Source organism: Labeo rohita, chromosome 2 (assembly GCF_022985175.1).
Source record: "Labeo rohita strain BAU-BD-2019 chromosome 2, IGBB_LRoh.1.0, whole genome shotgun sequence".
NCBI lineage: Eukaryota > Metazoa > Chordata > Actinopteri > Cypriniformes > Cyprinidae > Labeo > Labeo rohita.
The window spans coordinates 27968649-27983469 of record NC_066870.1 but is presented as its reverse complement, the minus strand read 5'-3'; the positions used below and the strand labels follow the sequence as shown (position 1 = coordinate 27983469).

Sequence of the window (14821 nt, the reverse complement as noted above, 5' to 3'; positions counted from 1 at the left end):
GTGCCCGCTGAGAACTTTCATCATCCTCAGGACTTGCTCCATCAGATAAAAGGCCGACCTTTCAAATCATTTGACTTTGAACGAGTCGTTGTCATTAAAGGTACAGTTAGAGTGATCGAGGTCGGTCGTTTTGATTCAATTCAATGTGGAACCAATGCTCTCTTCTTATAAAATGTATTGATCTTTTCTGTTTTCGCCACTAGTGGCCGCTGTCGTGCAAAAAGCTGGGAACTGTGTTTTCTATCTCAATGTTCTGGGGGACGTTAATAGTGTAACATAGGGCTAACGATATAGCATGTAGCATTTTCATAAACTTGGAGGAGATCTTTGGATAAGGTAAATACATGCAGTTTAAACATTTTGTTTAATACCACATTTGTCAGATAATACCATCTACCGAAGTCGTAACCTTAATAAATACGTTCAAACCTGTGTCGTAATTGTCATAATCCAAAACTAGTATTGAGTAATTGGGTTTACTGGCAGCTGTCAAACTCACTAATTTACTTTAGTAAATTTGTTACTCTTAGTATTAAAACGTTACTAATTTTTGACATGGTACTTGAAATATCATGTGAATATCGTGTATATGAATATCTTCCAGTATCATAATATATTTCAAAGTATCTGATATTAATAATGTGCATTGCTTGTACCATACAGTGTGTGCCATTAGTTTTCATTTTATCTTTTCACTCACTGGACCAACTTCTGTAGATTTTTTCTTATCATGTGTTTTAGTTTGGTCAGACTGTATATGATGTTCATGCCTTATTCATCTTTTATTCTTAAACACACATACCTGTCTGTGCTCATCTTTGCACCTGCACAGTTGTTATTATTAGGAATGTACACAATATGTATAATGCATCCATCCATCTATCTGTTTACATATTTTAATAAATAATAAGTGTATGTTTAGACAGTGTTATTTTGTCAACAAATGTGCCTTGTCCGATGTGTAACTTGCTCTTGTTCCACTGTATACTTTGGCTTGATTTTGCAAACAGATTAGTCCAGTGCCAAATTTATTTATTTATTACATCTAAGAGTATTTTACATTTAGATCAGTTAAAGCTTTTTCAGTGTGCAATAAGGGATTTCTCAGGCACTAACAAGATAGTAGAATATAATTGTTGTTGTACTGTAAAAATCATTAATAGACATTACGTGGTTCTGTATACACATCTATTAGCCTAATAAGATTAATTCCAGTCACATTTAAACATGAATTCAAGGTTAATGTGTGCAGGATCTACACGCTAATGACCTACAGTTTTAGCAATAAATAATTCACAGGCTTTCCAATGCAGGACAGAGCAAAATCCAGTTCAGGCATGCTACTTTATCTTATTTGGTATTAAATTATATTGTACTGTATGTATATCTCTCATTAATCCCACCTGTGGACATTATAAATTGTCTTGAATTTGCATGAATTACAGAAATTGTTCACAAATAGTATTCCCATTTCATAACAAAACATTTAGATTTGTGCTCATACTGCAAATATTACCTGCTTTGTGATTGAGAAATGTCTTTTTGTTTATTGTAGTGATATCCAGTATACTATGGTGTGAGGCACTGAAATGGCTGGCCGTATTCCTCTGGTTTTGCTGGCCTGTGGCTCCTTCAACCCCATTACCCATCAGCACATGCGGCTGTTTGAACTGGCCAGAGACCACATGCACCAGACGGGTTGGTGCCACCTGTTCATTTACTTGAAATTGGCCATCATCTGTTATCAGGCCAAAATTGGCGTCCTTTCTACCATCCCTCTGAGCATGTAGTTTTAAAGTGATTTCTGTTATGTAACTGCATTTTTGGTTTTTTTTTTTGTTTAATTTTAGGAGTATGTCTAAATCTATAACCTTATAAACCAGACAAAAAAAAAAAAAAAAAAAAAATATATATATATATATATATATATATACACACACATGTGTGTCTCAGTAAATTATAATGTCATGGAAAAGTTCATTTATTTCAGTATTTCAGCTCAAATTGTGAAACTCATGTATTAAATAAATTCAATGAATACAGACTGAAGTAGTTTAAGTCTTTGGTTCTTTTAATTTTGATGATTGTGGCTCACATTTAACAAAAACCCACCAATTCACTATCTCAACAAATTAAAATATGGTGACATGCCAATCAGCTAATCAACTCAAAACACCTGCAAAGGTTTCCTGAGCCTTCAAAATGGTCTCTCAGTTTGGTTCACTAGGCTACACAATTATGGGGAAGACTGCTGATCTGACAGTTGTCCAGAAAACAACTGTCACCCTTCACAAGGAGGGTAAGCCACAAACATTCATTGCCAAAGAAGCTGGCTGTTCACAGAGTGCTGTATCCAAGCATGTTAACAGAAAGTTGAGTGGAAGGAAAAAGTGTGGAAGAAAAAGATGCACAACCAACTGAGAGAACCACAGCCTTGAGAGGCTTGTCAAGCAAAATCGATTCGAGAATTTGGGTAATTTTCCAGCAGGGTTTGGCACCTGCCCACACTGCCAAAAGCACCAAAAGTTGGTTAAATGACCATGGTGTTGGTGTGCTTGACTGGCCAGCAAAATCACCAGACCTGAACCCCATAGAGAATCTATGGGGTATTGTCAAGAGGAAAATGAGAAACAAGAGACCAAAAAATGCAGATGAGCCACTGTCAAAGAAACCTGGGCTTCCATACCACCTCAGCAGTGCCACAGACTGATCACCTCCATTCCACGCCGAATTGAGGCAGTAATTAAAGCAAAAGGAGCCCCTACCAAGTATTGAGTACATATACAGTAAATGAACATACTTTCCAGAAGGCCAACAATTCACTAAAACTGTTTTTTTATTGGTTTTATGAAGTATTATAATTTGTTGAGAATTGGTGGGTTGAAATAAATGAACTTTTCCACGACATTCTAATTTATTGAGATGCACCTGTATATGTATGCATGTATATATATGTGTGTGTGTGTGTGTATAACCTTCAGATAAACTTTTTGTTGCTTTTGTGTTTTGTCGCTTTTCATAGACTTTTTCTACAAATATCATATTTGATACATAAGGCTTTTATAGCTCATATAGTATTATATTGGAGAATATGGAGCTCATACTCAAGGTAGAATAAAACCTGTGTTATTCAGAGGCACAAACTGAGCAAAAATATGTAATTTGGATGCTAATAATTTTGTTGCTAATTTGCTAATATTTATATGGCCAAAAAGTTAAGAGATTAAATTCTTATTTACACTTTGTAACACACTACTTATATAAAATGCATATAAAAATCATTTGTCATTTTGTAACTCGCAATAATATACTACCAGTCAAATGTTTTTGAACAGTAAGATTTGTAATGTTTTTTAAGAAGTCTCTTCTGCTCACCAAGCCTGCATTTATTTGATGAAAAGTACAGCAAAAGCAGTAAAATTTTGAAATATTTTTACCTTTTAAAATAACTGTTTTCTATTTAAATATATTTTAAAATGTAATTTATTCCTTTGATTTCAAATGTGATTATTCTTTTGTGGCCTATCTGAATTTTTTGCATCATTACTCCAGTCACATGATCCTTCAGAAATCATTCTAATATTCTGATTTCCAAATATTCCAAACTTTTGACTGGTAGTGTATGTTTTGTTAAAATGATGGAAATGCTTAGTTTTATGATCAGTCCTCTATAGTCATTATCGTGGAGGGCAAAACATGTAATGGAACTACACTTCCATAAGTTCATACCCAATCATTACCAGCAAAAAAATAAGGCTTTGTAGCTGCTGTAACACCATGTCTACACTGCAAGCAAGCATTTCAAGTTTTGCTGATTATAATTGGAACATTTAGTTGTGTTGCACCGCTAACTTGCAGTGTAGACGTGGTGTAACTGCGCCTCTTGAAAGACTCTGCATGGTGCTGGCACGCTGACATTTTTGCTTGTTTATTTACTGTACACAGTGTACTCAAGAATTGCTTGCAGAAATAGCATAACAAGTAGCCAAAATAGATTGCGTTTTAATATTAGCTCAAGAGTGCCTGGAGACTTGTTTGTGGTCTGTTGCCATTTTTATGAAAGATTAAAACTGACTTTTAAAAATGACTTTTACTGATAAATTCTGTTTTATAACATCTTGCATGCGCAGCTAAATGAAAAACTACAAAAACAATTGCAGTATGATGTGAATTCATTTCGACTATGCAAAATTACAGCATTATTTGGTGAAAACATTAAGCATTCAGCAACTCATTAGAGTCCGCCTGTGTATGCAAAGCTTGTGTTAATTTGTGTGCAGTGGCTTAGAAACTTTTCAGGGCTGTTGCTCTTAGAAAAGGAATCAATGTCTGTTCAACAATCCAACAGTTATTTACATTTCATTCATATGCTAGGTGCTTTAAAGGAATAGTTCACCCAAAAAAAATTGTAGTTACCCTCAGGCCATCCAATATATATTTTAAGATGTATTGTTTTTTCTTTATCAGAACAGATATGAAGAATTTTAGCATTTCATCACTTGCTCAGCAATGAATCCTCTGTAGTGAATGGGTGCCATCAGAATTATAGTTCACAATAATCCACAAATAATATACAAGACTCCAGTCCATCAATTAATGGCTTGTGAAGTGAAAAGCTGTGTGTTCATAAGGAAAACATCCATCATTAAGATGTTTAAGACTTAAAACTGTCGCTTCTGGCCAAACTACCATAATCCATAATGATGCTTCCTCCGCATGAAAAAGTTCATCCTCTGTTGTCTTCTCACATCAAAATCCAAAAACATATTTGTTTAAAACCGTTTTTCTTATATAGAGGACTCATAGTTTAGTTGAAAGTAATGTTTTGAAGTTAAAAATGCCTCGTTGGCCTTTCCTGATCCCACCCCACCTCTCTCTCTTTCCCACTCACAAAAAAAAGATTATATATAATTTTTGATTAGTAACATGCATTGGTAAGAACTTCATTTGGGCAACTTTAAAGGCAATTTTCTCAATATATATGTGACCCTGGACCACAAAACCAGTCTTAATTGAATTGAATTGAATTGAACTGAATTGAATTGAATTGAATTGAAATTGAATTGAATTAAGTCACTGGGCTATATTTGTAGCAATAGCCAAAAATACATTGTATGGGTCAAAATTATTGATTTTTCTTTTATGGCAAAAATCATTAGGATATTAAGTAAAGATCATGTTCCATTAAGATCTTTTGTAAAATTCTTACTGTAAATATATGAAAATTTAATTTTTGATTAGTAATATACATTAAGAACTTTATTTGGACAACTTTAAAGGCAATTTTCTCAATATTTTGATTTGTTTACACCCTCAGATTCCAGGTTTTCAAATAGTTGTATCTCGACCAAAATTGTCCTATCCTAACAAACCATACATCAATGGAAAGTTTATTTATTCAGCTTTCAGATGATGTATAAATCTCAGTTTTGAAAAATTGACCCTTATGACTGGTTTTGTGGCCCAGGGTAACAAATGTAAATTAATTGACTAAAGCTGTGTGCATTATTGTGACGTTTTATCAGTTGTTTTGACTCTCATTCTGACGGCACCCATTCACTCCAGAGGATCCATTGGTTAACAAGTGATGTGATGCCAAATTTCTCCTGTTTCTGATAAAGAAACAAGCTCATCTACATCTTAGATACCTGACAGTAAGCCAGTTTCAAGCAATTTTTAATTTATGTGTGAACTATTACTTTATTCCATTGCATTTATGGTATACATTTTGTCAGCTCATGCATATCCTAGCAATAGAATAGAATAGTTGTTGGCATTGCATTAGTGTTTGAGCTACAGAAACTGTTATTCGTTTCCCATTTGACTGATTTGACATCTACTTGACTCTTTTTGGGTCAGAAATGTTGTCTCTCTCCATTTTGCAGGTGTGTATCGTGTGGTGGCTGGCATTGTATCCCCTGTCGGTGATGATTATGGTAAACAGGGTCTTGTTGCTTCGAAACACCGACTTGCTATGGCAAGGCTGGCCCTGCAGAGCTCTGACTGGGTTTCTGTAGATGACTGGGAGAGCCAGCAGGCGGATTGGACAGAGACTGTGGTGACCATGAGGTGAATATAAAGAACAATTTTAGAAAAGTGTTCTATATTGGCTTCCTACCATGACTAATGCAAATCATTTATCCAGTCAAAAGTTTGACAAGGCAAGTAACTTTCTAGAGTCTTTTAACACAACTGGGACACTGGCTGTGAAGGAAACATTAACCGGTTTTGACAGATGGGGTGCTAAATGCTGATTACACCTCCATTATCCCAGAAACTGCACAGAAGTGCAGAGATAGAGTCATCTTTGATGATAGGAAAGTTGCCTTTTTTTCTTTACTTCAAAAGCACTGTTCAAATTTTAAACATACGGGTGGTATTAATATGAATGACAGTTTATGATACAGCAGTTACATCTGATGTTGGCTGATCCTTTTCTTTAACGACCTGAAGGTGCACATTAGGGCTTAAAGAGTGTTATAACTCACATATGAATGCCCAGAAGGCTCATTTATATTGTACAGTATATATAAGAACAAGATAAAAGAATGGCACACATTGGCAAAGAGTCTCAACAGTGTATAAGCATAAAATATAGATATTCAGTCTTTACTATAGGAATATTTAATGTTACAATTATATTTTACACGTTGCCTTTATATGTGAATTCACCTTGCATTACCCTCTATGAAGGACTTCACAAACTCACTGTCATCTTCGAAATATCAGAGCTGAACTAAAGCCAAAACTTTATAGGAGCCGAATCCTTAAATTCCCTGTGTATGAGATATCAAATAGCTAGGCGCTGACGTGACTCATTCCAGCCCTACTATCCATCATAACAGCCACAGTTTCCATTCTCCTCAGATCCTGCCACAGAAAATATGAAACACCCCGTCATCCTTTTTTAATATTTGGCTGCCAGTGGTATTCGTTTTGCAACCGTGCCAAATTCCTGTCCCCTTTTTTCGTAGTGACGGGCCATTCCTCCTCTTGAATCCCTCAAGAGATAGAAAAGTAACAAGAGACTGTTTAAGGACCCCTCAGAGCACTCAAATTTAGTTTTATGCCAACTACTAGCTATGCCCTTAGGTGGCTAATTAATACTCCAATGCCAGGGAGGAGGATGGGCTGCTCTTGCGCCAGGGGCCCGTGCCAGGGCTTTGTCTTTCTAGGTTCGTAATTTACTTCCTTGCAGAATTGGACGAAATCACGCAATTGATTATATGCCCTTGTTGTTGACCTATGTGATGAATTACCATGTTGAGTTTTTGCTATTTTTAAAGGACATAGTGCTATGCTGCATAAATAGAGGCTCTGCTAACAAAAAAATCTAGTCAGCAGCCTACATAGGCAGCAACAAGGTGCACTTCTGACACAAATGCTGTTTTTCAGCACACAGCATTGATAATAATCATTTTTCTTAAACAGCATCTATGTATCTAGAGGTCAAAAGTTTACATATACCTTTCAGAATCGGAAAAGTGGTAATTAATTTACCAAAATAGGAGGGATTATACAAAATGCGTGTTATTTTTTTTATTTAGTGCTGACATGAATCACATATTTCATGTAAAAGACGTTTACATATAGTCCACAAGAGAAAATAATAATTGAATTTATAAAAAATGACCCTGTTGAAAAGTTTACATACGCTTGAGTCTTAATACTGTGTTGTTACCTGAATAATCCACAGCTGTGTTCTTATTTCTTTCATGATAGCTGTACATGAGTTACTTCTTTGTCCTGAATAGTTAAACTGTCCGCTGTTCTTCAGAAAAATCCTTCACGTCTAACAAATTCTTTGGTTTTTCAGCTTTTTTTTGTGTATTTGAACACTTGACTATATGATTTTGACATCCATCTTTTCACAGTAAGGACAACTGAGGGACTCATATGCAAATATTGCAGAAGGTTCAAACACACATTGATGCAATTAATTATGCATTAAGAGCCAGAGGTGTAAACAGAATGAAGATTTTGCCTAAATATAATATTTCCTTTATTTAGTACTGCCCTTCAGAAGCTACAGAAGATACTTACATGTTTACCAGAAGACAAAAGAAGTGAAATTTACCCTGATCTTCAAATTCAGAAAGTTTTCACCCCCTGGTTCTTAATGCATTTTTTCCCTCTGAAGCATCAGTGAGCATTTGAACCTTCTGTAATAGTTGCATATGAGTGTGAAAAGATGGATCAAAATCATACAGTCTTTGTTGAAAAGGGTTCAAATACACAAAAATTCTGAAAAAACAGATTTTTCTGAAGAACAGTTTAACTGTGGATCATTCAGGTAACAACACAGTGTTAAGAATCAAGTGTATGTAAACTTTTGAACGGGGTCATTTTTATAAATTCAACTCTTATTTTCTCTTGTGGACTATATGTAAACATCTTTTATGTGAAATATCATATTCAGGCCAGTACTAAATAAAAATCCCTCTTATTTTGGTAAAATAATTAACATTTTGCAGATTCTGCAAGGTGTATGTAAACTTTTGAACTCAAAGTCAGGCCTATAAACATTCAAATATTCAAGGATTTCCTAAAGAGAAACCTAATGAAGTCCACATTTGTCTTGAGAAACTTTGCTTTTATTGTTAAAATTACTTTAAAAGGCAACAACAATTTTACATTCAGACTTTTTGGCTACCTCAGTTCAAATCTAATTCAAATTCTGAATGGTGCACAACCCACAATCAGCTGTGCCATGTGATGATGTCCTTATGTCAGATTGAGTTAGAACCTTTCGGACTGCGCAATCTAAAGTTTCATGAAAGAACTTTGGATTTATAGTAACTGTTGTTAAAGGAATAGTTCACCCAAAAATGAAAATTTTGTCATTAATTACTCAAGTCGTTCCAAACCCGTAAGACCTTCGTTCATCTTTGGAACACAAATTAAGATATTTTTGATGAAAGCCAAGAGCTTTCTAACCCTGCACAGACAGCAACACAACTACCATGTTCAAGGCTCAGAAAGATAGTATAGACATTAAAATAGTCCATGAGACATCAGTGGTTCAACCTTAATTTTTATGAAGCTACAAGTGTACTTTCTGTGCACAAAGAAAACAAAAATATCAACTTAATTCAACACTTACTTCTCTTCAGATACATATTTACTGTATATGCTAATGTAATTCATTGTAATGCAGTATGGCCATTCGTGCTCATCTGATGTGTTATTTTCTCCCTGCTTCACTTAACGCAGGTACCACTACAACCGCATTGCTGCTCAGTACCACAACAGCAAGAACCTGCCCACATCCTCTGGTAAGCTCTGCCCACCTCTCAATATGTCTTTATAAATAGGCACAGGCAGCTCTCATCACAATTCGTTTTCCTCTAAGCCTCCTCTCTGGCCCAGCAGAACCTTTTTTGTCTTTGCTAATCACTTTAGATAAGTCTGATGCATCTAAAACAGGCTGTTGTCTTCTCTATGGCCAGCACAAGCGCTGTTATGCCTCTTTTCAACAGTGCTTTTATTTGGGGTTGCTGTAGAGGAGCATGCTAATGAAGCCTAATACCCTCCACAGGATGACTGAGCTTAAGACAAGCGTGCTCGGACTGTTAATGAAGCTGAGATTAATAGCCAGGACAACTTTATAACAAGACAAGTGCCAAGAATGATAGAACACATGCACACAAATACCCTGTTATCTCAAAACCTTTTACTGGCTTGCTTTATTCAATGCAAACCCCTTGTTCTAATGCTGTTTTTTTGTGTGTCATTTCCTTTGCTTGATAGTGGACTGAAGCAAGGCTGATACCATGTTTTGAACAATTTTTTTTGAAAGCAGGAGGGTAGTAATGGTCTTTTATTTAAAGGAATTAAATAGGATTTAAGGACATGAAGAAAAAAAAAAGATAAATTTTATGAATTTTAGCTAATTGCAAATTATATTTTTATTTTAAAAGACCAGGATAACAATTTAAGTTTTACAACTTTTTGACTTTCTAATAACAAACATTTATGGCCCATGAGTGAAGATTACATAAAGAAACTCATATTCATCCTACTGTTAGAATGATTAATAAACACATCAGTCGGAATCAACTTAAAAGACGTTGAAAATCATTGACATTTTTACAGAAAGAGATCCTTGTAATTTTAGATTTCATGTTGAATTATCTCAGGGATTATTTTTTATTAAAGTGCTTTCATGCAAACCTCAGTTAGGCTATTGAAGAAACTGGTGCTTACTGAATTAAGCCATTTATGATTGTCTGGAAATATTACTGTTGAAATGTGCACAATGTTTTTGTTTACTGTGTTTTTCCATGAATGTATTAATGTATACGTTTCTTTAGATCTATGTTTAGACACATGGAGTAGAAATAAAGAGCTTTAGCGGGCCGACGAGGTTCATTTCTTGCCCCCTGCAATTCATGTCTGCTCAAACAAAAGCCAGCTCACAGACACATGCTATAGCGAAAGAATTAGTTAAAAGCATACTATTGATTCTTTCATATCCTGTAAATATCACTGCTGAGGTCGAGACCTTGCATTGCTGGCCATGAAATGATTTCTAATGAAGCACTGAGGAAAGAAAAATTGAGATTTTTGCAGATTTCAGGCAAGGGTTCAAGGAGTGTCAAGCATTTTGACTTTGAGCCACTGTAACATATTGAAAGACATGGGGAAATTCATTGTTTTTTGTTTGTATTCGCAACTGATACAGTAAAGGAAATATGTAAATCAGTTAACATTTCCACAGTGCAGTTTCCAGCATTGCAGGTTGATTCTGAGTTGCAGGTTTCGCTGGATGATGAAGGTCATCCTAATTTGGCATAATTTATTGGGACTGCACAGCATCACCGTTATCACTGTAGAAAAAAATTACACCTATGACGCTTAAACAATTTATAAATGTATTTGTATTATATAATAGAAAACAACAGGGGATTTATTTTAGAGAAATATATAGTATAACGGTTCAATGGTTTGGGATCAGTACGTTTTTTTATATATATAAGTTTTTCTTATATAATACATTTAAAAACAGTTACAGTCAAGCCAACATTTATTCAGACGCCTTCAACATTTCTCACAATATACAGTTTATTCTCTATAGTATAAAAAATGGTAATAAAATATGACAAACACTGTGTCAGAACAAATTAATAATGTCAGGTAACTTTGATAGAAAGGTATGTAATAAATTACAATCAACCAAAAATTCAGATGACTATCAGTATGACAATATTTACACAACTATCAATACTTTGTTGACCAATTACCAAGCAATGCTTAATTTTGTTCAGTCTTTGGTGTAAAAAGGTCACATTAGCAAAGAAAAAAACACTTAAGTAAGGTCAGGTCAAAGTGTCTGAATACTTTTTGGTCCCAAATTTATGTCAGTTTTACTGGTAGTTTACTGTATAAAGATTTTTTGGGGGTATAATATGTCACAGTTTACTTTATTTTGCTATCCTCACTTACATAAATGAACTATACTGCACAAAAATTATATTTGGTGACTGAATAATGTTTGGTTTGACTCTATTTTAAATTGTGAAACTGTTTCAAAATATTACTGTTTTCACTGTCATTTGGGGCCAGTTTACATACAAATTTAAAAAAAAAAATTCAAGACCAGTAAGATTTTCTACAATAATACTTTTTACAATAATAATTTTATGATACTTTTACAATCTTTTTGAAGCTTGACAGCCTGGTCATCATCACCTTTTATAATAAGAAAAAGCTGCCTGGACATTAAGTGTTAATTTAATATTAAATGTATTTATTATATTATACTTATTATTTATATATTACTAACTGAATTACCATTGTCATTGTTGAATGAAATTTGCAACATTAATACGTGTTATTTCACATTTTTCTTGACTATTATAGTATGTATTAATATTTAGAATTTTATTTTTATATTTTCAGTTTTAATGTTAGTTCATTTTTTAGTAATTTTGTAATTTTGTCATAACATTTTTACTTCTTGTTGTTGTTATTTTTTATTATTATTTTGTATTGCTTTAATTAATTTTTAGTTTTTATTTTAGTAATTTTAGTACTTCATCTTAAACTTATTTATTTCACTTAACTGCCCAGGCAACATAATTGCTGTTTAAGTTGTTCTAAAACTATTTTATTTTGTTTTATTTTATTTTATCATTTTATCTTTTTTCAGCTTTATTTTATTTCAGCTTTATTTCAGCTGTATTTTCAATTACCAAAAACGTTGACGTCTTGAAAGACATAAGGGGAAATAAATGATGACAGAATTTTTATTTTGAGATGAAATTTAAAGGCTGTGAATTTGCAATCACACTGCCATTGTTCAGAAGCACTTGGTTTTATTACAGACACATTTAGAAAGGTGCTGTAAGCTATTTTGTATGGATTGGGACTCTGAAAATATCTCTATTAGATATCACTGATTTCATCTTCTAAATTATAATATCCGTCTCTGTGACAGCCCTAGGCTCTTTACGCTGCCATCATTCAAGTTAAGCGCCATATTCAGCTTCATAAGCAGTTGTCAGTTTTCTACAGTTTCCTTTGACGACTTTGACAGTATTATGCTGACGTGCTGCTGCTCTCCTGCTCCATCTTTAATTACAACAGTTGAATGGTTCCAAAACACCTAACACTTACACCACCTTTAAAAGAATAGTTCACTAAGAAATAAAAATGAACTCACCCTCGGGCCATGCAAGATATACAGTAGATGAGTTTGTTTCATCATTGGAACAGATATGAAAAAAAGCAATACATGAGTTGCTCACCAATGGATCCTCTGCAGTGAATGGGTGCCGTCAGTATGAGAGTCCAAACAGCTGATAAAAACTATTACAGAAGGTTCAAATGCTCACTGATGCTTTAGGAGGAAACATGATCCATTAAGACCCAAGGGTGTAAACTTTGGAACAGAATGAAGATATGTATTAAAAAAAATGTAATATTTGTTTTCATTTGGTACTGCCCTTCAGAAGCTACAGATACTTACATGTTTCCTAGAAGACAAAATAAGTTTAATTTACCCTGGTCTTCAAAATCCAAAAGTTTTCACCCCCCGGCTTGCATTTTGTATGATCTCACTTATTGCATGCATTTTGTATGATCCCTCTTATTTTGTAAAATAATTAACATTTAGCAGATTCTGCAAGGTGTATGTAAATTTTTGACTTCAACTGTATATCTTGGATAACTATTTGTTTAATTCATTTAGATAAACAATAACATACAGTCAGTAATGCGATTGCTTTCTCACCTACAGATGCTCCTCAGCTGAAGCTGCTTTGTGGAGCAGATTTCATGGACACGTTTAAGGTTCCTGATCTGTGGAGGGACGATCACGTAGAAGAGGTGGTGGGCCGCTTCGGACTGGTCTGCGTGAGCCGAGGTAGCCTGCAGCCAGACCGGGCTATACATGAGTCTGACTTGTTGTCCAGGCACCAGCAGAACGTTTTCCTGGTTCGGGAGTGGGTCCACAATGAGATCAGTGCTACGGAAGTCCGACGAGCCCTACGGAGAGGCCAGAGTGTTAAATATCTCTTACCAGACTCGGTCATCGATTACATAAAAGAGCACAACCTTTATACACACAACAGCGAGACGAAGAACAAAGACGTTAAACTACGACCCCTTACCAAGCAGACGATACAAGATTGATGTAATCACAAGTAATAGCAAAATATGTGTCAAAAGATTACATTTTTCCTCATACTCTTCATTTTGAAGATGCGAAAGCAGCTTTAGAGGAGTTGCATATTTCATCTTGTGTAAAGTGAGCATTATCCATGACCATGGTTTCCTAGTGTAATGTGTGGACAGGGATTTAGGAATTTATCCTGTCTCTGCAGGAGTTAGATTTGCCAGATCACTGCATAGCTGTAGGTCTATGTTCGGCAGGTCTGGGATTTGTTGACTTTTGCTGAATGTCACAAGGAAGATAAATAACAGAGCCTTTACACTTTGGAGAGCAAACATTGCTTCTTCCATTTCCATTTGCACAGAAAGCGTCATTCATGTTGTCAGATCCCCAAAGACGTTTCATCAAGCTTTGTCGGTGGGGGGGAAAAAAGAGTTTTTGACAAAATAAAATAGAAGAATGTAGTTTGGAATATTTGAGGCGATGTCTATCTGAATCATTTCTTTTTCTGCGTACCACTGACTGTGAGTTTGGGCTCAAACCGGCTAGTTGCTTTAAGGGTGTTTTTTTCGCAGCGTTGAAGCCCTCCTGCTGACAGTCTTTGTGTGTGGAGTTTGGGTTTTTAAAAGAATGCCTTTATTCATGCTGTCTTGTAAGAAAAGCCAGAGGAATTAATTCAACACAACTAGTCCCACTCTTCTAGATGGCCGCTGCTTTGCACAGAAGGGCCATGTGTGTCGATTCAAAGCATCAGACACTTTAACTGGCAGATGAAAGGCATGACAATTCCATTCGGTCTTATATCAAGCACAAACCTGCTTTGCTTTTCTTTGAAGAACAGACAGATGCACAATAAAGGCTACAAGAATATAGAGTTCATCACCTGTAACAATGAAAGATTTCAAAAGAATGTATTTTATGTGAATTAATTGTTTTGAATTGAAATTGTTTTATTTGCTATTTTATTAATAAAAAATCAGCACGTGTCAGAGTATTTTCTATTATCCTCAATAGCATGTTGCAACATTATATGGGGTAAGTTGGCACATTTGGAGCTACCGTTAATCTTTTCAATGAAATCTAAACAGTGAAACTATGAAACTGCAAACATTGAGTAATAGATTACTTTAAATGTAAAACATTTAAAACACACTCGAGAACTCCAAACATTATAGCTACTGAGATGCAGCCATTTTGACAACTAGC

At 34.8% G+C, this 14821-nt stretch overlaps 1 protein-coding gene across 1 annotated transcript; it reads left to right on the top strand.

Moving 5' to 3' along the window:
• Nucleotides 1-229: 229 nt before the first annotated feature.
• On the top strand, nt 230-14601 carry nmnat3 (nicotinamide nucleotide adenylyltransferase 3). The gene is made up of 5 exons (XM_051131234.1): nt 230-336; nt 1556-1698; nt 5886-6069; nt 9214-9275; nt 13241-14601. The coding sequence occupies exons 2-5, from the start codon at nt 1590-1592 to the stop codon at nt 13633-13635; spliced, it is 750 nt and encodes a 249-aa protein (XP_050987191.1). The 5' UTR covers nt 230-336; nt 1556-1589; the 3' UTR covers nt 13636-14601.
• The last annotated feature ends 220 nt before the right edge of the window (nt 14602-14821 follow it).

What these genes read in the sequence shown, in the direction of transcription:
- nmnat3 (XM_051131234.1), top strand. Translation starts at nt 1,590, where the DNA reads ATGGCTGGCCGTATTCCTCTGGTTTTGCTGGCCTGTGGCTCCTTCAAC. An exon ending in AGACCACATGCACCAGACGG is followed by an intron (nt 1,699 to 5,885) that starts GTTGGTGCCACC and finishes TCCATTTTGCAG; the next exon opens with GTGTGTATCGTGTGGTGGCT. An exon ending in GAACCTGCCCACATCCTCTG is followed by an intron (nt 9,276 to 13,240) that starts GTAAGCTCTGCC and finishes TCTCACCTACAG; the next exon opens with ATGCTCCTCAGCTGAAGCTG.